The 25,865-nt window shown below is 40.2% G+C and overlaps 1 protein-coding gene across 17 annotated transcripts in view; it reads left to right on the forward strand.

Moving 5' to 3' along the window:
• rbfox1 (RNA binding fox-1 homolog 1) overlaps window positions 1-25,865 on the forward strand; it is a 203,626-nt gene that overhangs the window by 19,957 nt on the left and 157,804 nt on the right. For 6 of the 17 annotated variants that reach the window (XM_037791457.1, XM_037791456.1, XM_037791450.1 and 3 more), the window contains exon 1: window positions 19,937-20,355. The exons of 1 other annotated variant lie outside the window; for it this stretch is intronic. In XM_037791457.1, the coding sequence (XP_037647385.1) occupies window positions 20,260-20,355 (96 nt within the window). In that variant the 5' untranslated portion in view covers window positions 19,937-20,259. Of the gene's footprint in view, window positions 1-19,935; window positions 20,356-25,865 lie in introns of those variants that run through there. 10 more of the 17 variants (XR_005209787.1, XM_037791451.1, XM_037791448.1 and 7 more) reach the window with 3 other exon arrangements.

Genomic DNA, 25,865 nt, shown 5'->3' on the forward strand with positions numbered 1-25,865 from the left:
ATAATAGTAATAATAATAATAATAATAAAATACAACACCTCGCATACAACAAATGATAAAAAAAACATTCCAAATAACATTGATATTTAAACTAATACAAGGACAACAAAGAACAACAGATAAGAGAGAGTTTACTAGACCTAGAGCCCTGCAATGCATTATGTCAAAACCATTTTAATGGCCATGTGACAGTGTGTGAGTGAACACATGTTCACAAAATCTTTTAAAGGTCCCATATCATGCTCATTTTCAGGTTCATTCTTGTATTTTGTGTTTCTACTACAACATGTTTACCTGCTTTAATGTTTAAAAAAAACTTTATTTTCCTCATCCTTTCTGCCTGTATATGCCTGTATTTACCCTCTGTCTGAAAAATTCCGTTTTAGTGCATTTCAACAGAATTGCAACGGAATTGCGTTGCTATGCAACAGTTTGGGTCCATGTTTACTTCCTGTCAGCTGATGTTATTTACATACACTGCAACAGGAAATAAACTGGGACACATTGAGAATGTTTACGTTTAAAACCGCTCATGAGTACAGCTGCCAATGACGTGTCATCAGAGCAGTGCTGTCCCATGTCAGAAAAAAAGTGGGAATGGTTTGACATGATTAAGACAATAAAGCAAAAACATACAGTCAAAGGGAAGTGAAAGTCACACAGCTGGACTTTAGAACGTTATACAGCAGGTGATGTAACACTGTCGGGTCAACTGTCACGGCACAGGTAGTGCTGGTAAAATGATTTGTTGTTAGATCTAGGGGATTTGCAACAACATTTTTTTTTTTTTTCAGACATGGTAGAATTTAGCATTTCTGCCAGAAATCTCCCTATGTTTAGGCAACAAAATTACGTAGTTAGGTTTCTGAAAAGATAGACCCTTTCCGACAAAAAGCCCGAGGGCAAAAAATATCGCCACCAGGAAGGTCAGATGAAATCATTCTGCATAATAATTAGCCATGTGCTTCTGTTTGTTGCAGGGAGGGTTTGTATCTTTGGGACAATAGGACTTCAGAACAATGGGTGTTTGTTTTTGGGGTAACGGACTTTTGGACAAATAGGCTTTTGGTCCAATGGTCCAATTTTTGGACTATTGAGGTTCCGTAATAATGGGCTGTCGGAACAATGGTATGCACTCCTGCGACATCCACAGATACCAGATTTTTTTCTTTTTTTAAATCAGAGCATTTGATTTCTTGATTGCTGTCGAAAAGTACAAATTTCAACCAATGTAACTAAAAGGTTTCTAAAATGCATTATCCACCCTAGCTTTAAGAAAAAGAGGAAGGAAGAGGCTACATATACAATATTTAAATAAATCCTTGTTTCCTTCTTTAACTGGTCAGTCAAGTGTAATGAGATTAAGCTGCAGACTTGCTACATTACACAGTATGAATAAAAAGCACGAGACATTATCTGGACCAAAACACTATTGAGGTGTGTTCTCCAAGTAGTTGGTTTGTATGGGCTGATACATTTATTCATTACAGTGAGAGAGTGCTGCAGTCAAAAGAAAGCTGAAAGCTGGCCAATGCATGCAGAGCATTAGTCATCAGGTTAACACTAAACGCACGAGTCAGCTAAACACATGCAGCTCTGCTTAGTGCAAATCATTCGATTTCTGTGAGTGTATGACCAAAGCTTTATGTCCATTACGCCCTAAAAACGTGATGCTTTAGAGATGACATAATACATTCTTGGAGATATGTTTTTAGCCATGCAGCATGGCTCTAGGAATGGCAATGTCGGTCATCCCACCACATTCGTCGGCAGACTTAAATATATAACATGGCATTCATGGTCCCCAGAGGATGATTCTTAATGACTTTAGTCATTGTCTGAATTTTCCTATTAGGGATGTCACGATACCAGAAATCTAGTAGCCGATACCAATGCAAGTGAATATCCACGATACCACAGTAAAAAAGAAAACAAAGGACAATTATGATACTTTATTCCTCAGGTATAGCTCAATGACAGCAAAACAGCAGAGGCTTTACACGCACACACGCACTCTCTCTATATATATATCCTCAGATTGCAAGCAGTAGTTTAAATTCACTGACATGGTGACAGACCATTAAATATTTATTTAAAATGCTAATGTTATATTTTGATCACAATAAAAAAAAAAAAACCTTTTCAGAGATTTAACAATAAACAACAAAAGATAGAAATTCAGTTCAGTTTTTTCCCCCAAACAAATTAATAAAGGATTTCTGAAAAAGTAAACAAACTCAACATCTCGACGCTGTAGCACGGCGCTGTTGTGTGTGCGTCAAACTCCGACACACAGAGAGCAGAGGACAGAAGCCTTCAGAGAGTTACTCGCCAAACGGAAAATCTACCCGCATTTGGTTCTTGTTAATTTCGGACCCTTATTACAGGCATCGTACGGTACCTTCGGTACTGTAGAAAACGAGTAGGCTACTGTCACGTTTTTAGAATTTTGGCACCGACTTTGTACCGAAGTATCGGTTCTCGTGACATCCCTATTTCCTATAGTGCTTGACAAGTTTCAATAAATTTGGGATGGATCGCAATGATGTTCGGTACAGACTTTCATGTTCTACCCAGTATGAACTGTAATAACTTCTGTTAACTTTTCATCTAATAATCTGATCAGAATTTGTATTCATCAAATACTTTGGTTTATGACCAAATACCTGCAAAACTAATGACATCCCCATCAGTCGAATGTTATAAACACAGAGCCGCTAGCATGGCTGTAGACTGTTTGTCTTTTTATCGACTCAGTGAATAAAAACAGTATTTCTGTTCAAATGAGTGAGTGGGGGGCAGCAGAGGGGTGAATATAACATGACTCTGTCGTTGGAATTACTTCTGGTCAGATGTACATAATACTGAATTTATCAAGACAACAGATAAACATGCAGTGTGTTCCAATCCGCGTACTTCTGTACTTACACTTACTACTTTGAGTGCATAAGTGCGTTCACATTGGGAAGTACGGCAAAATGCAGTGCACTCAAAGTACCCGGATGTTGTACTCAAAACGGTCAAATCGTTGAGTGTGGAATGCTGGACACTTTTCGCACTCAACTGTCGCCATCTTGGCTACGTAGCGAAAGGGGCGGGACCACGACCACTATTCAAACATACGTAGATAACAGAATAAAAAAAAACAGTACGTAAACATAGCGGTGCATTTTCAGCCAACAGGAGGAAACATCGTAGGCGTAGGCGACGACGTTGGAAGAGTAATTTCCACTCTGCTTTCATTTGTTTTCAGAAGATATTTTGGCGGGTAGCGAGCCGCGGTCAAATGTTGCGATCGTCATTTCCGGTCAGTGCGCCGCAGAGTATTCGATTTGAGACAACCCTACCCCGCTGAAATTTACGCACTACTGAAGTGTACTTCTGGAAGTACGTGGATTGGAACACACTGATGGAGGAAGAACTGAGTGTGCATTATTAGCAAACAACTGGCCCTCTTTCTGGGGCCGCCCCGACCTTCATCCTACTGGGATATTTTATCCAGGAAGATGGAAGAATCAACCAGCCAAGAATCTTGATGTTACATTTAATCCTACTCTCACTTTTTATCAGCAAGACTGACTTTTCCACCTACAACAACAGCTAAAATCAGGTCTTTTCTGGTCTAATCCTGATCCTGATGCAGAGATCATCATTCACCCCTTTGTTTCATCCAAACTTGATTATTGTAATGTTTTGTTGTCAGGTCTGCCGCGTGCTACTACTAAAAGTCTTCAAATGGTTCAGAACGCTGCAGCTTGAATCTGAAATAAAACTAGAACATTTGACAATATTACACCAGTTTTAGCTTTTAGCTTCCTATCAGAGTCTGACTCGGTTGAGGCCTTCAAATCCAAACTTCATCTTTTCACCGTAACTTTCAGTCGGTTGCTTGTTCTTTGACTACTTCAGGCTTGTACCTGTTACCATTGTCGGCCCAGGTGCGTCAGTCTCAATGAATCTATTAAGCCTGGTTCTTTAGACCATGTTTGTCCTGCAGATGAGGACACTGCAAACTGTCTGAAAACCACTGCATCTCTTTTAACCCTCTGTTTGTTTGTGTCCCACAAGCACATGAGCATCCAAGCTGTGTGTCCCTCTCTCTTTCTCCTCTCTCTAGTTTCTCCTCCTTGTCCTCTCGTTTCACTCAGGCTTCCCTGTGCTGGACGGACCATCGGCCGTCCTGGGACCTTTCTCTCTCTCTCTATCTCTCTCTCTCTCTCTCTCTCTCTCTCTCTCTCTCTCCCATTACTGCCGCTGCCTTATTCCAGATGTTTTCGATCTGGATCTCCGTCCTCTGGGGGAGATTGAGTCTCTCCTCTTATCTTTCTCTCTCCCTTGTGTCCATGTTGTCCTTGTCTCTCTCTCTCGCTCTCTCTCTCTCTCTCTCTCTCTCTCTCTCATTCTCCATGTGTTCATTCTTTTTCTCCTATCTGTGTGAACGGTGGGCTTGAGCTTTGCCTCTTGTGAGTCTGTGTAGTCGGTCCTCTTTCCAGGTCTACATGGTGGAGCGGTCAGTTCAGGAAGTTAGGAAGTTGCTCGATGTTATTCCGGATCCATATTCTTCAAAAATATTCATAATTTTGTCATCCTCCTATGTACGTCTAGTCTGTACTTACAACATGCATGTCCGTCCCTCCTCTGCTGCTCTTCCTTAGGGTTTTTCCTGATCCAAATGGGGGGTCTAAGCCTGAGGACAGAGGGTGGCGTTTGCTGTACAGTATACATTTACTTGACTTGACAAGACATACTTAGAAAAAAAGACCTGTCTCTAGTGTACAGTAAGCTTGTTTCAAATAAAGGCCTAATTGTCTCTGTTGTAATGGAAAACAAAGGCTGGCCTTTATTTGAGAATTTACAATAACTTTAAAGTGGCAGTAGGCAGTATATTTTTTGGCATCATTGCGCAAGAATTCCACAATAACCTTTCAGCATATTGTAATTCAAGTGTTCTGAGAGAAAACTTGACATCTACACCGCCTCATGGCTCTTTTTTCAGGCTTTTAAAAATTCTGTGACGGAGACTTTTACCAATCACAGGTCATTTCAGAGAGAGAGCATTCCTATTGGCTGTGCTCCGGTCATGTCACCAGTACTTGGCGTTCCTACGAGCCATCTCAACCTGATCTCAACATGGCTAACACACAAACTTTCTCATTTTACAGCTAAAACATACACAACAAGATGATTCTGAAACATTTGAGGAGAGAAATTAACGCATTAACGTAACACAATATTGATTCATATTTGATCAGCGCTGCCTAGTTTGACCGCTTAGTCGGAGTTCGCCAGTGATTGACAGCCGGCTCTCATAGATGGCAGCTGGACAGCAGACCTCAGATCAGCTCTTACTGCTTGTTTTCCTCCGGTCTGTGAAATCTTGCAGATGCCGTTAGGAGCACCGAAGGACACCGGAGGACAAAAAAATACAACCAATACCTGTATTCATCATCAGCTACATTTATTAGGGCTATGAGACCATGCATTGACGTAGGAAGCCAAAAACTGCATCCTCTTTCCCGGTAGAAATTCCCCCCTTTACAAGACAGGGCCACAATATTAGGAAACAATGCAGGACCTGGCATTAGTTTTGCAAATTGTAAAACCAATTGGCATGCAGTGAACATGGGACTTGTTGTACAGACTGACTGACAAACAGCCCATCCTTGTAATGTAATATAAGAGAAGTTTATGGATGTTTGGCTGCAGGTCAAGTTTTTTTTCTGTATTAATGTGTGTGAGTTTGCTTTGTGTGTGAACTTTCAGAGTGGACTAACTGAAACTTTTGTAATTGCACAATAAAGGCTTGTTAAAACTCCACTCCAAACTTTATCTAGCTCTATCTGTCTCCCTTTGTTTCCTTCACCTAGGGACTTATTAGCTGACTATTTGCCCCCAAGACATCATACAGGGATAACCCTTTACTGGGCTGCAGCCTTCCAAACACACTCACACTCATACACACACACTTAAACACTCATGTGTAATCACACGCTAGTTACACAGAGAAACACACAATACAATTTCCATCCATCACTGTCAGCTCCAACAGGGAAATGAGCTGTCACAAAACATGGTGCCTCAGAAGTGATGGCGCGATTATACTTGAACTTCAGATGCAGATACTGCAGGAGGAGGAGGAAGACAGATGCACTGTATCACCAGAGATACCGTTTACACTTTCAGTCTTTTGTCTTTGCATTTATATCACACACTACAGTCACACTAGTCTCGCATAGCCAGACCTATCTCCACAGCACTGTGTCAGCGCTAAAGAAAGGTCTGGCTCTTATCATTCAGCTTTAGGGGAAAAAAACTCTCTGGCTTGTTCGTATTTCTTTAAACCAACCACAATCTTCTTGGGTGGGGCTAAGCACAGAATGCAGCGACGGTGCCCTCGCAAAATAGAATGCTGCGTGAAAAACACAGGCAATGGTAGGCTTATACCCACAGTCTACATCCGGTGAGTGACACTATAGTCACACATGCTAAATTACAAATTAAGGCAGTGTTTTCGGTGCTGTGATCTCTCTTTGTAGCACAACATTTCCAATGTTGTACGAAAAAAAAATGGATTGGTCCAATGGTCAAATATGAGCGTTTCCTAAATTGCAAATGAAAAGCTTGGACTCTGGCTGGCTCAGGAGTCTCCACGTAACCAAAATACGAACTTTCGGTCATATGATGAGAAATTGTCAAATATGGGGCGGGTGGCATGTCTTTGGTCTCTGGTGTTGGATTATGAATGTCCTTCATTTTGGACTCTTTTCGGCTGTCCACTGAATGCTGGACGATGAACTTTGACGTCTTCCCAGTGGATGCTATGAGAGATTTTGCTCTGATTAATGCAACAAAGTAGTTGTTTTTTTTTGCGTATGTGTACTTTTTGGAGAATCAAAACCAGTAATTGTGCTTATACTTAATGAGGTACTGCCTCCTGCAGAAGAAGGATATGGGGTTTGACTGAGAGAGCCTTTGTTGGCAGCATTCATGGATGTCTCCGGTGTGATCATCAAATGTTATTGTCTGGGATGATGCCGAGGTACTTAAAGCTCTCCACCATCTCCACTGCTTGGCTGTTGATGGAAGTGTGGCAATGAAGGGTGGTGAGTTTATTGCTGGTGTCAAAGATGATCTCCTTCGTCTTGGTGCTATTGAAGAGGAGGCGACTGTCTATGTACCACCAGCGTAACATAATTGTGATTGTCCGCGATGCAACTTTTTTTCTTGGGTCTCACCCCAAACACAAGCGCAAACGTGCATGGACACACATGCATGGACCCACACATCCACTCGAGACAATTGCAAAGCGGACAATTGCAATGCCACCATGGAGAGGATCACCATGCAACTCCAAGCCTGGGACACACAGGGAACATCAGCAGCGCGTGGCAGTTGCCTCACTGAACTGCTGCTGCGTATCCCATGCATGGGTTGTCCAAACTGGCAGCGTTTCTGCTGCTGCCAGCCCTTTCTCTCTACTTAGAGTTTGCCTTTCATAATGGCCATTTCACTTTCACTGTCTGTGACATATTCTACAGATGCAAACATCAAAACTGTAGTAATGTTGCCGGTATGATGTCAATATACTGTCAAACGTTCTGTTGTTGCTGTGAACTGTGCGGCTTGCGGTAAAAATAGGCGAGACATTGAATCTCTAGAAGAGACACGTAAGTTGTGACTGGTTGAGTCCCTGTCTGTCAGGAGGGCCAGTAGTATTTTGTAATGGAAGAGAGGCTAAGACAGTCATTGGTATAGATTGGTATAGAAAGGGGACTCAGATCACAGCCTTGGGGGGCTCCAGTGTTGACAATAACAATGCAACAACACATCTACTTTAATTAATCACTGATTTAATGCACCACTTGGCAAGCACGCTAGACCCAGCGTGCACCAACAGGTGTGAGTTCACAGCTTATATTTTGCATTGAGAATGAACGAGCAAAGTTGAACTTAGAGGAGATAGTGGAGGACTTTGCTGTGCACAAGGCTCACAGAATGCTTTTCAGACAGGTGAGTATAATAACAAACTCACTGATGGATGTAACTCCAAAGGAGAACATCAACAACCACTGTGTTGGCTAGCAACAGTGTGCAAGAACTGTGCAGGTTCTCTTTTTGTTTTAATGTATGTGTATGTGGGCTGTAGCTGCTGTCAAACTCATACGGTTTATACTTCTCGGTGCCTTGGCGATGCTTTATTCTGCTATTAAAATGGCAGCTTATTTGATTCATGTAGCTTAATAATGCATGTTGCACCCGCCGCATTATCCACGGCTGTTTTTTTTTTAATTGTTAGTTTAATTTGCAGATTTGTTGTCCTCCTTTCTGGTTAAATCTAGTAAAGCTATGAAGAGGAAAACACGTTATCTCATAATCATTTGTATGCACAGGCAGCAAAGTGCCGTCTATAGAAAAGGAGTTATTGTTAGTTTGGATATAAGGGTTTCGATAGTGCGTTGTGATATTGTTCCGCTTGTGTAGACATTGTAGGCATATTAATGCAGTTTATACCTTTTAAATAAAAAGAACCATTTGACTTTTTGAGCATTATTTTGAAAGTGACTTTTTTGAGAGTACTTTTACTTGTTTAGTACTCTTTCAGTTCCTGGTTTCTGGTGTTCATTCAGTCTCATAATGACGTCATACACCGGCGACCACCAGTGTTGACTCCTTGTGACTTGAAAACTCTGGTTAGATGTGTAAGCATTCCAATGGGATGGTTATGGTCCTAGCTGAAGTAGCAATACCTATCCTGGTCTTAAGATGGTCAGGGGTTTTTAACCATGCACTCTTTGTACCTGTCCGGAATGCCCCAGAGAAACATGTCGTCCTTCTGTGCTCTGTGTAGGAGGGCCCACAGCCCTGATCGTTGATATTGTACTGTCAGTGGCACTTAGAACTGAAATGGAGGTACTGATCTGAATGGGTGTAGAGTGCACAATGGTCTTAATACTCTTGACACACATCACATGAACACACCGTGCGAGTAGCAGCAGTTTACCACCATGCTCCTGCTTAAAAGTAAACCTGATGTGTGTGTTAATACAGTTGGTGTCTTTAGTGACATTTACAGCTTGGAGACATTGGTTAAACTCATTTTGATGTGTGTGAAGCTATAGCTACGTAAGTAAAATTAATGCACATTTTTTGATTTGTAGTATTTGATTGGATTTGATATGATTGTCAGTAGTTCCATTAAGACAGGCAGACACTGTTCAGATTAAAGGTCCCATATTGTAAAAAGCGAGATTTTTATGTATTGTATATTATAAAGCAGGTTTAAGTGCTATATAAATACTGTTAAACTATCAAAACGCTCAATATATGGAGAAATACACACAGTTCGTATTCAGAAATTGTGCGTTTGAAACAAACCGTTAGGATTTCTGTCCATTTGTGATGTCACAAATATACAATATTTAGACCATTACACGGTTTTAAACATAAACATTCTAAATGTCTCCCAGTTTATTTCCTGTTGCAGTGTATGTAAATAACATCAGCTGACAGGAAGTAAACACGGACCCAAGCTGTTGCCTAGCAACGCAATTCCATTGAAATGCACTAAAATGGAGTGTTCAGATAGAGGGTGAATACAGGCATATTCAGGCAAACAGTGTGCGGTAGATAAAGTTTTTTTTTAACATTACAGCATGTAAACATGTTCTAGTAGAAACACAAAATACAAGTATGAACCTGAAAATGAGCACGATATGGGACCTTTAAGACATTTTTACCCTGAGCTGGTCGCCCTCGACTCATTTTTAGAATCTCTTCCAGATTGGTTGATTTTCTGAATGATTCATTTCAATTAAATTTATGTTTATACAGCGTCAAATCATAACAGAAGTTATTCTCGAGACGGTTATCTTCCAGCCATCTGCGGCTCCATTTCTTTTTCATCTTACTTTACGTTCATAGTAGAATCGTACCAAATCACACCAGCTTCCCCTCTTTTCATCAACATTGACGAGGACGCCGTTGTCTTGCTTAGTAAAAGTAAACTTTGTTGTAATCGTCAATGAACAAAACCGTGTTTACGTTCAGTGTGAGCAGAGCTGTATTGTAGGTTCTGGCTGCGTGATACGGATGAAAAACGTGAGTTAACACAGCATTCATAACATTGTATTTTGCATATATTTTGCATGTTTTTATCCTTGTCACTACAACGGAAATGTTATCTACATTACTGCTGAGCACTTGCTAAAAGAGACCATTGCCAGCAGTTAATGTTTGGACAGTATGATCCTTTTTTTGATCTTGTTTATTTTTTAAATAATATTTTGGATGAGAGATGGCAGGAAATGAGGGGGGGGACGATGTGAACCAGAAACCTTGCAGCTCATAGTTGGAACCTTAACCCAGTATCATCCTTTAATACATCATGATTGATAATTATATGTAAATTATGATTTAGATGAATAGTGTGACAGACACATGCCTAAGGGGTTGCGGGGGGTTATGAAATCCACACTAAAAAATGTCAATCGTGTGAAATGTTCACTGGCAATTTTACAAAATACATTGTAATTGCATAACAGAATGAGTCACTGACCCCAGGCCGGAAGTTGTTATAGTGTTTTCTTGTAGCTGCAGCACTTTGTTGTTGTTGTTGTTGGTGTGGAAGTTACATGACAATACATCAACTTCTGGTTTCACACGGGATACAAACACTGGTCTCCTGGGCGAAAGTCTGGTGTTTTTTGACCCACCCATCCACCCCAAACTCCTCCCTGTGCAGCGTTCGTCACTACTTATACTTCCCGGTTCACAATTACGTGGATTACATAAGAATTGATTTTGTACTGACCATCCTGAAAAAAAATTGAAATTCGTGTCTATATACACAAATCAATACATTAATTTCCGTGACTATTTTACAAACTTCTGTGTGACTGGGCTGCATATCAGTACATAACAATGCACAGATCCATTCACACTGTGACAGCTGCGGCGGCGGCGGCGGCGGCGGCGGCGGCGGCGGCGGCGGCGGCGGCGGCGGCGGCGGTGGCGGCTGTGGCGGCTGTGTGATTCACGCGTCTGGTGCTTAGACCAGCTGCGTGTCATCTGCATTTCTGCTGCTGCTGTAAGCCCTTTCTTTCTACATAGAATTTGCCTTTCATAATAGCCATTTCATTACATCATAAATATAATTTATATTTATTGTAGACAGAGAAAGGTTAAGAAACGTGTGGTAATTTGTAAATAATAGTAATAATCCACAATTAAAACCCAGTACTATATTCATTCATAGAGCTCTCCAAGTCACTGCATGTTCTACAACACTGTACGGCACATATTTCAGAATAAAAGCCTCATGTTAACAAATGAAGGAATTCTGTCCACAGACAAAACGCTTGACGGCTTTTATTTTTTAAATGAAAGCAGGAAGTGTTGATTTAAAAATAAATCTTTACTTTTTTTCATCTCCGTAACATATTCTACAGATAGAAACATTAAAACTGTAGTAATGTTGCTGATATGATGTCTATATACAGTCAATAGATCACCTTCACTGTCTGTTGTTACAGAGAACCGCGCGGCTCACGTCAAAAATAGACGAGACCTCGAATCTCTAGAAGAGACGCAGCTGAGACGCGCGTGAGACAGCAGTGTGGCTGCTCTAACCTGTTAACACGGACGCCGAAATAAAAAATAACAGGTAACACAGCTGCCACGCGCTCATGACGTTCCCAGTGTGGATGAGGCTTAAAGATTACAATTGGGAATTTTAAAACTAAACTAAATGCCCGTCCCACAGTTTCATTTATATTATTTGTGCACACTAAGGTAATATTATGATCAAATACTGAGCTAAAAGGCATGCAGACATTACATAACTAAAATGGCAATACCATCTGACACACAAATGCTTAAACCATAGACTGTCAATTTAACATAATTGTGTTTGTGTTTGTGTGTGTGTGTGTGTGTGTGTGTGTGTGTGTGTGTGTGTGTGTGTGCATGCATCCTCATGCCATCAGGTTGTATCCATTTCCTCATTTGCTACTAAACAAAGACAAAATACCAGCTGTGCCCTGTGGAGCAATCTAGTCATTTATCAGAGACATTGTTTTTCTTGTTCATTTCTCTTTTTAACATGCAATCATTTTTTTTCTGTTAGCAAACCATTACAGTTTTGAATATGAGTTTTGTAATCATCTACCATAGCGAGCCATTAGTGCAACATTTCAAAGAGCAATAAATGCATAATTTAATGTTACCACAAGGAGTTTTTACTGGTTATGAAACAGCCTCAGTTTAATCTTGATGCCTCTATATGACCTACATAAGCAAAATGAGACCATCAGCGAGAAGATCGGCTATTTCTAAACAGATATTATTAATGCTGCAGCGACCAGCCCACCGCGGACAGACCCTAAAATCCAGCTTCGCTGCCGCCTTCGACCTGCAGTTGGAGCTCTGGCGGGAAGTGGAGTTGGAGCTCCATGCCTGGCAGCAGCAGCGTCTCCTCCTCCGCCGGCCAGGAGCAGAGCTTCGACTCACTGCTCCCGCTGGGAGCACCAACACCAACACCAACACCACGCTGCTGGAGCCCTGTGCATTGCTGGGCCCACTGGAGGATATACGGAGGCACGGGAGAACCAGAACCAAGACTGAGCAGGGCAGCCTGTCAGACCTTGCTGAAGTAAAATGAGAAGTGTTCTAAAGGGACTCTGGTGAAGATTTTTTTTGTCACTTTTGGTTTAATTTTAGGAGATATTAGAAGATTACCATTATCGAGATCAGACGAGATCAGGCGAAGCTGTTTTTTTTTTTTAAAGGGATCATGCCCACAATGGGCCAGCCCTCTCCTATAAGGGTCTGGGGGCGGCCCAATGCTGCGTCATTCAGTCAAAAAATAAAGAAAGAAAGAAAAATTAAATAAAATAGAATAGATTCACAAATACAACTTCAAATCAATAAGTACAATATGAAACAATAACCTAACTGTAAACAATTGCTGTTAATTTACAGCAGGATTTCAACAGTATTAACCTGTTATTGCTAAAAAACAGTGCTTTACTGTTAATACAAAAGAAAACCTGTTAAATTACGCTCATAGGCCGTTTTTTAACTGAACTATAATGCATTCTTAATAAACAGCACTTTACTGCTAATCAACTGTCTAAAGTATCATCAGTAACAGTTTCATGCAGTATTTTTTTTAATTCTGGGACCTGATCTGCACATGTGAGGCTTGTACATTGTACATGTTTTTAAAAATCAGTGAATTAGCTTTACTGTTCTTCACTCACATGTTGTTCTGGTTTGCATTCTGTGCTTGTAGCCAGCTATAGACAGACATTTTGGGAAAAGTGTCAACAAGTCTATTATAGCCTTTTTCCTAACAAGCCTTTAAAAGTATTTAATGTGACTATTCCTATGTCTGTAACCTGCTAAGTCTATTCATCTAGGCAAAAAATAATGTTAATTAAAATGTATGTAAAAAATAAATAGTGCATTAAAACAAATCAGTAAGATAATGTAAAATAAAGGTGAAAAACAGCTATATAATATATCTTTAAACAGTAATTTAACTGTAAAATACTGTGAAGTATTTTTCATTAACAGTACAAAGCTGTAAATTTCAGCGACAGTATAATAATGTTAATTTTACAGTAACATAAAGGCAACCCTGCTGCCAGTTCTTTACTGTTATTTTACTGGGAAATTCTTAACAGTGCTGGTTGACCCTGCCGAACTGATCCTGCTGACCTGCTCTGGAGGTCCCTGACGGTGCCCCTGTTGTGCCTCGCTGCCGGTGCCCCCCCCCGCCCTCCCCCCACTCTATCGTTGTTATAACTGTTAGTTTAATATAATAATTAGTCTAATTATTATTAGAATAATTTATGTTCCTTGCTTATTTATTTAGTTATTTCCTTCCCTATGCTTCCCCTTAGTTAGCCTAAGTTAACTAATTACTATTGTTTTTGTTAATTTGTTTATTTATTTATGTATGTACTGTATGTGTATGTATATATATAAATATATATACATATAATATAATATGCAAAATACATATTTATATATACAGTATATAAAAAAAATGTTAAACTCTCCTCTCTCCATATATCCACCCTGTAGACCCCATCCCAAAGCACATGCTCGTACGCACGCTCACACACGCACACACACACACACACACACACACACACGCTCACATGCACACACCACTTGGTTCTCTCATCCTACGGCAAAAATGTGTTAACTGGCCTGTACTCACTGTTCTTGTCGTCCTCTTGTTGTTGTGTTAATGTATTGTCTTTTGTCTTGCAATAAAATAAAAAATAAAGAAGATTACCATTTTACAGGTAGAATTAAATCTCTCTAAATTCTCAAATAGTGGCCTTTACAACAGAGAGAACCAGGCCTTTGTTTGAAACAGGCTTACATAACTGACACACTTATATTTATAATATTGTCACAATGCTTCCAGTCATATACAATTTTTGCAATTTTTTGACAGCTGTTTCACTGTTAAAGTCGTTCCCATTTTTGTTAGGCTTTTAATTTGAAACATCTGTAGGACGTGTTGACCTTCATTGACAGTAACTTAACAGCAATAAAAAAGAAACCCAACAAAGTAGAAGTGATTACATTAGTGAATGAAAACCTATATCTGTTGAAAGGAGAGACTCCGGAGCAGCAGAGTGCTGAATGTGACTGCATATGTCTGTGTGGATAAGAGCTCTGCCAATTGCTTGGCTAAGAAGTAGAGAAAAGGGAGCGTGTCTTTAGTCGAACGAATGGATAAAAGGCAGCTCCTAGCCTGCAGCCATGCAGTTGCTGTGTTCTGCTTCATCCCATAATATACTCGTTATTGCCTTTATGTTCCCCCCTCTCTCTGTCTCTCTCTGTCTCTCTCTGTCTCTCTCTCGCTCTCACCCAAATGACAATGCCTATTTTTCTCACGATATAGAGGGTATGGCGACGCAAATCCAGCGATGCACACTCCGCCGCCCGCTTGCTCAGAGCAGGTCAAACAGCTCAGCTCACCTGTGTTCCATCATATTGTGGTCACTTTATTTGGTGGAGACACCCACATGAGGTGGTGCAGCGGTTAGCCTCACAGCGAGAAGTTTCTGGTGTTGGGGACGCAGATAGGAGCTTAAAATATGAAAGAGAATTATTTATATCGATTCAAATTAATATCAATAAATTATCCATATATATTAATAATAATGGGGCACCAAATTATGTTGGTGATAGGCTCAAAAGACATTAAAATTGCTAATGGCAAAAGTAATTAATAATGATCCAAAATAATTATTAATTATATATAATATTATGATTTAATTTACATTAAATCAGCCTCGGGGCACCATTCTTTGAAACAAAGAGAAAATGATAGCTATTTAATGTAGTCTCATAAAGAATACCAAACTATCAATTTGGAACTCTGATTAATAATTAAATTAATAACTATAACCATAAATCACCATATCAATAGCTAGTGACGGTTGAAGGATTTTGTAGTTCTTGACATCGAAGAGGTTGGCATTATTCACTTTTATGCAACAAATAAAGAGAACAGCATGTATATTCCACAGACATTTATTTACAAGATAATAATGCTTTCTTGTCTCAAGCTGGTGACTGAGTCTGCATGACCCACAAACAATATATAGCCACAAACAATATATAGCCACTGCAGCTCTAGCTAACGGATGAATGGACGGACACTGACATAAACCTCTCTATAATCACACGGACATCTTTAGTTATGTTTTGCACATCTTTCCCATGGTGGACGTACAGTAGGGTGCAGCAGGCACTGACGATATGCGCTGATATGCTCGGCGAGTGCAGCTCAAACTGCGAGCAGCTCGCTTCCCCTCAAAAAAAAGACATTTGGCGTAGCTGTATTGTCGTCCGGGAGGAGGAAGTAGAGCTTATACACGCCGTACAGTGCCAGAAATAGGTTGAGATCATGAAAAGTAAAAAAAAAAAAAAAGTGTGAACATTTGTCATAAATCGGGAGAAATGAGGGAGAATTGTGACCCTGAAAGGAAACTGGGAGTTGGCAAGTATGGTCAGAACACAGGGATAGAACAGGCTGGAGCAGTTTAACTACAGATGTAGCCACCTTGAATTTCCCCTCCCTCTATACTGGGGACCAGGTTGATCCATGACGGGTCCGTGCTGGGACCTTGGTTGAAAGAAAATGTAGCGAACGCGGGGCAGACTCGTAACGCCACTACGTGGAAACCAGGTGCAACGATGTATCTGTCCACCAGGTGGAGCGGTGATTATCAAACCTGAAGCGGTTGTAGCCTACTGCACCTGAAATCAGCTGTACATCTGAGGAATTGTACTGTATTTCCCACACACAGAGCATACTTTTAATGATCATTATCATATCATGACGATCAGGTCGTGAAGATATTATGCTGAAGCTTTTTGTAAAACATCGATACAGAGACGGCTGATGGAGACACGTCTCTAGTTACTGATTATACCGTCTATTCTGTCCATGAAAGCTCTAAGAGATGCGTTATTTAAACGAATTAACCTACATGAAAATGAAAGCAATAGCCTACGGGAGGGAAATGAATAATACAGAAATACATAAATGCGTGTGCGGCACTCATCTGAGCAGCTGATTTATCTGCAGTGGTACCGTCACAGGCCAAAGAAAGAAATAACTTAATGTCGGCCAGAAAAACACGGCCTACATTTGCTCAATTTACAACAAGGCATGAATAATCACAAATTTATTTAGACAGCGTTACACAAAGTATATGAAGTTTCTCCTAACTTGATTTTTAAGGAAATCTATGGATTTCCTTCCCGGGTGACAAAGGATCAAATTGGTTGCGGTTTAAACGGCAACAAATATGGATTCAAACCGAATATTTCGTTAAATAAAAACATGCTGTGAAGTTTGGAAATGATCAATCTTTTTTCAATACATTTAGACTTTTCGACGCTCTTGAGTTATTGGATTGGTTCATTTCCCGTCAAAGCGGGGAAAAGCAACACCTCTGCTTGTGTTCGGATGATCACTAAGCTTAACGGTGTTCCGTACAGGTGACCAACGGTGTTCCGTACAGGTGACCAACGGTGTTCCATACAGGTGACCAACGGTGTTCCGTACAAAGCGATTTCAATGGCGATTATTGAAAATTTTAGATGTTGTAAAAAATTACTCGATTGATATAATAAACGTTAACTTTTTTGACCTTTTCTTAAAAAACACTGCTGTCACATCAATATTGGGCGCAGGATTACGTGCAAACAGCGTTGACAGAGTTGCTGCTGCAGCGCCAAGCAGTCAGAGCGCACCATTGATGTTAAAAATGCCCATTTGACAGCATTTATTCAACAACGGGTAATATATTGAACAACTTGTGATAACATAATAATCATTTCATACAACATAAATTAAAGGGACTGTTTGTAACTTCTTACACTCTTATAAATCATTGCGTGTCGGTGTCCCACGCGCGCTCGCGTGTGGCTACGCTGTTCCAACACAAACTACACGGAAGCACCAAAACCGCAAAGATATATCTAGTGAAGCCCATCTCTTAAACAGTGTCAACTCTTCCTGCTCCAGCTCCCCCGACCACGGCCAGGAGACACAGGGGAGACCGTAGCTTTGGTCTCCAGGGCCGGAGTCTCTGCTGTACCCTGCTCCTCTGCCTGCCTTCACTCACACAACGCACTCTTTCTCACTTCCTATCTCGCTCCACCTCTCACGTGCATGCGCGCACACTACACACTGCAGAAGAGTTAGTTTAGCTCTGAGAATATCTAGTGAACGTACAGTGGACGTTTGTGCAGAAATAACTGCTGCAGCTCCTCCAGACCAACAGAGGTTTCCCGTGTCTTGTGAAGTGACGGGGCTCCGCAGCGAGAAACTTTATCATCTCCGACAAAAACTCCGGTGTCTCCCCTGTTCCCTCCGGCCGCGGTCAGGAGGCTGAAGCAGGAAAACACAGTATCAGCATCAATTCATGGAGAGACCTTCGTCTGGTCAGCTAACATTACTGCCAAGCAGCTGAAATATAGAGTGATATTGTGGTTTTAGCTGACGTGTGTCGCCTCACTGTTTTGAGCGATGCTCGTTCATGTCTTTGTAGAGCGAGCACAAGCGAGAGCAAAAGGACGCTGACTTTCGCCACAGGTGTCGCAGTTAACAAGCAATTTCTGATTCTTGCATAGAGTCTCTTTAAGTTGAAATGTACATTTTCGCTGCTCCAGTCGTCTCCCCTCTCAAGCTGCAGTCGGTACTGGAGCTTCCCCTCCGGGCGCTGTGGGCACACCGCACAAACTGGCTGAAATCTCACAGGAACAAAGGGTGGAGGTCTCTTGCTTGGTCGGGAATGAAAGAGGCGTGACTGGAGATGACACACATAATTTTATGCATGACCTGGAAGTATTTATTCATTGATTGGCGGATAAAAAGTCTGTATGGCACATCGGTGGTGTACAGAATAGTTAGTGTACGTGCAGGGTTTTGGGTGGTCTCTTGAAGTTTAGGTTTCTCAGCCACATTTTTCTGGATTCCTCGTCTGTAGGTCGGCGATGAAAACTGTACAGTTGGTCACAAAACAATCCCTTTTTGTTTTGGGTGAATCACACTGTTGTTGAAGCCACACATTTAGCTTTGTCTGGTTGTTAGTACATTTTAGAAATCACAAATTTAACGTTAGTTAAGTATCTGTTCAAAAATAAAGCAGGATTTACTAAATTAAAGGCGAATTACTCTTCAAAAGAAGCGCTGTTGGCGGTTAGCCACTATGGTTAGCCTATGGGACTAACTAGCTTATCCGCTACCTCACCGGAGGATACGCCCATAATCATTTCTACAGTATCGCCCCCCCCAGAGAATAAGGTGGACAGAAATAGCCTCTCGCCAGCTTCTAGCTGATGGTCGCTTTACTTCTGTAGGTCACATAGGGGCATCAGTGTTATATATTGAGACTGTTTCATAACCAGTTAAAAACTCCTTGTAGTAACTTTAAGCAGGTGGTGCAGTACTAAATCACTGGAGAGTACCTTTAAGTACATCATATCATCACTTTAATAGCTCTGAATAAGGGGCTCCGGGGTATACCGGAGCTGAGGAGCAACTCATCCTGTTTGCTTTAAAGCAGATATCAAAACCATGTTTTCACTGTTAGGCATATTATCATTAATGTGTGCATTTCTTTTTTTTTCCATTTCTATTGAAAAATAAAGCTGCTAATGCTAAGTTAATGAATAAAAATGGCATGTTTGAATGCCATGAATGTTTAAAAAAAAAAAAAAAGTAATACTGCACCATTTCTACTAAATGTGGGCTAACACAACCCTCTGGAGTCTCTTCATTTTTTTTTCAATTCCTATTTTTTTTTATAGTAACACAAAGTGTGTGTGTGTGTTTTTTCTTTTACAGTCAGGTATTTTGCATGACTCAAAAGTTTTGCCAGCAAATGATGGCACTTCAGAGAGAGAGAGAGAGAGAGAGAGAGGGAGAGAGAGAGAGAGAGAGAGAGAGGCTTCTATTGTGGCTGCAGTCAGCATCCTCGATCGCCTCCAGTAACACATGTCAGAGAACTTCAATTCATCAAGAGGAGAGAGAGAGAGGGAGAGAGAGAGAGAAAGAGAGAGGGAGAGAGAGATCAGCATTTTGTGCAAGAAACAAAGCACATGCACCTACACACAGCTGGACTCTTTCTCTTTCTGTCACACACACACACGCATACACGCACGCACTCGCACGTGCGCGCACGCCACATTAAAACACACACAGACAATTTTCTGCCTCCCTCACGCTCCAGCGATCGCAGTCACACTGACTGCCGGCTTGCCTCCCTCCACACATACACACACACACATACACACACACACACACACACACAAACACACACACGCAGTCAGACTCACACACACTCTGAGTCACACACACTGCAGCAGAGCGCTCTCTCACTCTCCCTCTCTTTCTCTCTCTTTCTCTCTCTCTCTCTCTCTGCGCGCGCTCATCCCGCCTTCTTGCGAGCAGAAAGCACTCGGGTCTCCATCGTACGGGACCGGCTGCTGCTTCCTTTTGAAGCTCCATCTCTCTGCTCACTCTCTACCAATCATATTTTTTTTCTATTTTTTTTTTTTTTTGCTTTTCTCTCTCTCTCTCTCTCTCTCTCTCTCTCTCTCTCTCTCTCTCTCTGCTCATCCTGCCGCTCTCTCCACCTTCGCCACTCAGAATCAGAACCAGGGTTGTGTATTGTCGGGTGGTTTTGTGTGTGTTGTGTCAGCTCTAGAGGAGGGAACATGCAGCATCCTGGAGGAACATGCGTGGCGTTACCCAACGTGGACGCCTGTCCTCAGTTGTCCTGCGCAGCCCTCACCTTCATGTATTTACAGCAGGTGAGTGAGTGAGTGTAGTTTTGTCTCCATGGATCTTCATCTTGTGTGTATACATACATGCCATGTCTGCTGCTGATGCTGATGCTGCTGCTGCTGCTGGACATGGGAAGTGGAGTGGAACAGGATGACTGCGTGCTCGTATACTTGCAGGGCAAAATATATAAGAGAAACACAAAGAGTGTTTTGGATATGTATAGCCTATTGTAAATGCTGTCAGTTTTTGAGAGGCATCATCAGTCCCTTCCTTGTCCTGCCATGGTGCTGAACTGTGTATACAGCTGGTATATACTGAGGCAGGCAGAGGGGGAAGTCCATGAAAGGTTCAGTGATGTTGACGTCTGTGGGAGAGACCATGGATGAATGGATCAGGACCTCCTTCCTCCTGCTCTAGATTCTTAGTTTGTTTCTATTCTATAAAATACTTAATGTTTACTAGCACGTTAAACAGTGTGTGCCAGGGGAAAAAGACTTCAAATATTCCTTTTTTTTGGATAATTTGTCTTCAATTTACTACATTAATTAGATGGTTGCTGGGTTCAGAACTCCCAGTTCATTGTGTTTTTGTTTCAGTTGTGGCTGTAATAATGTGACTCTAATCACAAGCAGAATATATTTTTAGTTAACAGTGAAATAAGTTTTTTTGTTGGGCTGAAGTCTAGGGCAACTTTTAATAACATTAAGGATTTTTATCTTTAAGACTTTTGTGAAGTTTTTTTTTTCTAAAGACTTTAGTAATTTTTTTTTGGTAAAATAATTTATAATTTATATTATATATATTATTATTATAATATATATATATAGTAATTTATTATCATTGTTTTTATTATGACAATAATAACTATTATTTTTGTTGTTGTGTATATTATTGACCATATACTTTTATTTGAGGTCTATGTCAGTTTAATATTGTTATTTAGTTTTTCTCACCCGATCATAATTGTAAATATCAGTCAGTTTTACTGCAGTGTTTATGATGTAGACAAACCTTTAATAGCATGAGGGAACAGAACTGTTGTCCAATCAGATTGGGGAGTGTAGTGTCCAGTCAGTGGTTGGAGGTTTGGCACTGGGTGGTCTTTGAACTGGACATATTTTTTAGCTACTTTATGATGAAAATTAAATAAAGATGTACATTTTTTGTTATCATTTTCAAGAAGGTTAATTTCATAATCACTGGACTGTGGCATATGTCTCAGAATAGATCTGAAATAATAATAATAATAATAATAATAATAATAATCCTAAAATATGTAAATTGGTTTTTACTATTTTTATTTTGTCATACAGCATATGCACACAAATGGTAAAATACGTTTAAAATATACATTATTTGCCTTTATTCATGTATAGTTTTTTTTTTACAAATTATTTTACTTATATATAGTAATGCACACATTATGTAATAATATTGTTGTAGTGTATTTTTTTTATCAATGCATTTATTTGTTAATTTATTGCTATTGCATTGTATCTTACTTTACTCCAGTATATCACTATGTATTGTATTATATGCTATTATAATACATCACTATCCCACTATCCTCAGGAGTATGACACAACTGCACTATTGGTTGAAATATTAATTTTTTTCACAAATATTACACAAATGCACATACTAACATTTATGTGAACAGTAACTAAGGGCATTGCAGCTTTTATAAAGAAATATACATTTCAATAAATACATTTCAATGCATTGTATAGTTTTTCGTTTTTTACAGTCGTAACAGTTGTGCTTACGTTTTTGGTCTATAAGAAATGTCAAATTGTACTGTCGTCCACCTTAACGCTCTTTATCCTTTTCACATTTTATTTTGACACTTTGGTGATTCCACAATTGTCACAGGGAAAGTTAGATGTATAAAACTATATATAAAAACACCAATTTCCACTCATAGTGTTTTACAAAGGCATGATTTTAATCTTTAGTTAGTTTAATTATATAATTAAACGTGTGTTCAAACATTATGCAAAATACCCACTTATACCTAAAATAAAGTTTAATAAAATTTATTTTTTTCCGACACGAGAGGGCGGAGTTAAGCACAGCCGAATGCTGAATAATATACGTAACACTTTTAGGCGACCAAACTGTTACAGTTAACTGTAACATCATGCTGTATTGAAGAAGACTTGAAACCAGCGATTGAGACCATAAACTCATGTTTACAATGTTCACTGAGGTAATAAATCAAGTGAGAAGTAGACTCATTTTCTCATAGACTTCTATACAATCAGACTTCTTTTTGCAACTAGAGGAGTCGCCCCCTGCTGGCTGTTAGAAAGAATGCAAGTTTAAGGCACTTCCGCATTGGCTTCGCTTTTCAGAACCGTGAGTTTTTCCGCCTGGTCATACCCCATATATCTCCCACGGGGTCAGAGACCGTGTCTCAGCCTTCATTTAATGGCCTTGTAGGGGGGGAAGGAAGTGGGAAATGAGCCATTGCCCCCCCCCCCCCCCCCCCCCCCCCCTCCCGAACCCCCCTACTTTACACCCCTGGCCCGATTTGGTGTCGCAGCTGGTGTGATCGCCATCGCAAGATGGTCTGTAGTTGATCTCGTTGATGATGTAGGGGGTCTCAGAAACTCATGTGTCAAATATGATGGTGCTGTATGGTGAATGATTTCATTTTAATATTGGCAATCATGAACTTCCATACGGTCCATGCTGTTCTGCGTTTTCATATATGTGTTGATCAAAACATTGCACTGTTTTAATGTAAGCATGCATTTTCCTGTCAGATCAGGCTTGTTCTAACCCTATTATTTTCCAAGAGCATCTTAATTATCACATAAGTGGAAAATGGTTCAAATACTGTTGCAGAGAGACTATTTTTACATGTTGTGAACTAGTGCCAAGCTGTTAAAGACAGGATTCACTCCACTGCTACACAGGACTGGCCTACTGTATTTATTAACATGTGATGAGTTATTAAGGCTCGAACATAACAGAGTAGGCTGTAGAACTTGCTCTGTACTGAGTGGATTTTTTAAAAATAATGCTGTTGTTTGCTCAGAGAATGACGATCAGAACTCTATATTTTTTATTTATTGTCTCTCCGACTATACAAGGTTTATGTGTGTGTATGTGTGTGTGTGTAATAAGGAATGCAGCATTTCTCTGAATAAAGAAGCTGTGGAACGGAAACACGATCATGTTTGTGGGAGCAGTGTTTACACCCTGCAGGCTGCTGCTGCTGCCGTACACTGTCCTCATGTTCCTCGATCATTACACAACCCACAGATCAATCATCAGCTGTGATGAGTCCCAGTAGATGGCGCTACACTGTTACACATCCATCACTGTGTGTTCCATTTGGTATCAGACTGTTAGCGGGGGGGACTCTGTCCTATAGTACTGAACATAAAAAAAAAAAAAAAAAAAACCTGCGCAAAATGAGCTCGTTTGCAATCTGCAGAGCTCGGGCAGGGAGGGAGGACAGCCAGAACAATAACACAATATATTTAATAGAAATTTGACAATCATTTGGTCATTTTATTTGTCCTGAAAGGAGTTATTGGATGCACTGCAGTGAAACAAAAACCAAAGCACTTGTTTGTTCATTTATGTAGTGTAAATACAAAAAATCTAAATGCGCCAAATACAAGCCAAATTCTGAGTAAAAATATAAAGAAACATTTAATACATATATCTTGGGCTTATGTTACCTTTCCCTCACAGAGTTTATATATATATATATAAAAAAAATAATATAAAATTTAATAAAAATGATACATTTTAAATGTAGTCAAAAATACTTTACAAAATGAATAGAGAGCAGAAAAACATATAATTTTAGTGTGCTGGGAGGATCGGGGTCTTGAATGTGGGAATGTGGGATGGTAGAGTTCCAGAGAGAGGGAGCAGCAGCCGGGAAAGCCCAGGTTTGACACTAGGTCCTGGGGATCTGTAAGAGCCTGGTGTTCCCTGAACTGAGAGAGCCTTGTCGGTGGTGAGGAGGATTGTGTAGTTGATATGGCAGTTGTTGTTGTTGCAGAAACGGAGCCTAGACGTGATACAATGTGGAATGAAGGACGAGGCTGTTTTAGTGATCAGATTTAATTACAGCTCACCATAAAGACTTGCAATCGTAATATATAATTTAGTCATTGTAGATGAAATAATTCAAGTTTTTAAAAGCTGATAATAAAACATGTAACATATATTTAGCAGTTAACATAACATTTTTTACAAAAGCAGTTATGGTGGTCTTAAAGCATAATATTTTTTAAATGTTTATGTTCCTCTTTTATTATTATATTACTTCCTATTTCTTTATTTACTTGTTTCATTATTTCCTTTCTTTAGGGCCTTAACGTGTACACCAACACGTGCACATGAAGCAGGTGGTATGTGTGTTTATTACACAGCTTTGTTGAATACTCAATTCTGATTGGTCGATCACTGCCCACTACGGTCTGTTATTACCTCCGCCAAGGCTGAAGGGTTGTGTTTTCAGCAGCGTTGGTTTGTTGGTTTGTCCGTTAGCAGAATAACTTCAAGAGTCTGTGATGGATTTGAATGGAATTTTTTTGAAGGGGTGGGGTGTGGCACAATGAACACTCCATTAGATTTTGGTGGCGATCTGGATCATGATCTGGCTTTGGGAATTTGAACTCCGCTCAGCCTGTGCATTAACACCCCAGGCTTTAAGACATGCGCAGTGTAACTGATGACGCGTTCATGACACGTCACCCTGCCTCTTTCCTTCTGCCAGCAGAGAGAGGGACAGAGAGAGAGCGGGGGGTGGAGGGAGGGGCAACTGTAGATTTGGCTTTTTTTCACATTAAATTCGATGAAATTACAGTAGAGTGGGACTAAAGCACACTTGGTGATTGTTGGAAAGAGTAACGACGACGGTTTAGGTGAGTTTTATTTTGTTTCTGTCCAGTTTGAATGAAGTGTTTTACGATGCTCCGCTGCGTAAAGCAGGAAAGAAAGTGGTGGTGTCGGGCCCTCTTATATCAATTTAATGATATTTAAGATGGATATTCAATTTAATTTTTTTTTTTCATGCTAATCTGTTGTTGGCCAAAACAAGGATGTCCTCCCTTGGATCATTACCAAACAACAACCAGAATACAATGTTGACATCGTGTTGTTCCAATGATGGTTTCCAAATTTCATCTTCAACTCTCTACCGCTGCATGTATGTGAGTGTGAGGAACTGGCAGTAAAGCGATAGATGAATGCAATAGCATAGAAATGATAAAGTTTTAAACTAAATTACATTCTATTTAGGCATTTCCTACAGAGTCCAAATTTCCTTTTTCCGATTTATGTCTCCCTTTTTTTAATCAAGCAGTAGCTAGCTAATAAAACATAAGCTGTAATGTTAAAAAAAACTTTATTTTCCTCATACTGTCTGCCTGAATATACCTGTATTTAACTTTCTGCCTGAAACACTCCGTTTTAGTGCATTTCAACAGAATTGCGTTGCTAGGCAACAGTTTACCATGTTTACTTCCTGTCAGCTGATGTTATTTACATACACTGCAACAGGAAATAA

Source organism: Sebastes umbrosus, chromosome 14 (genome assembly GCF_015220745.1).
Source record: "Sebastes umbrosus isolate fSebUmb1 chromosome 14, fSebUmb1.pri, whole genome shotgun sequence".
NCBI lineage: Eukaryota > Metazoa > Chordata > Actinopteri > Perciformes > Sebastidae > Sebastes > Sebastes umbrosus.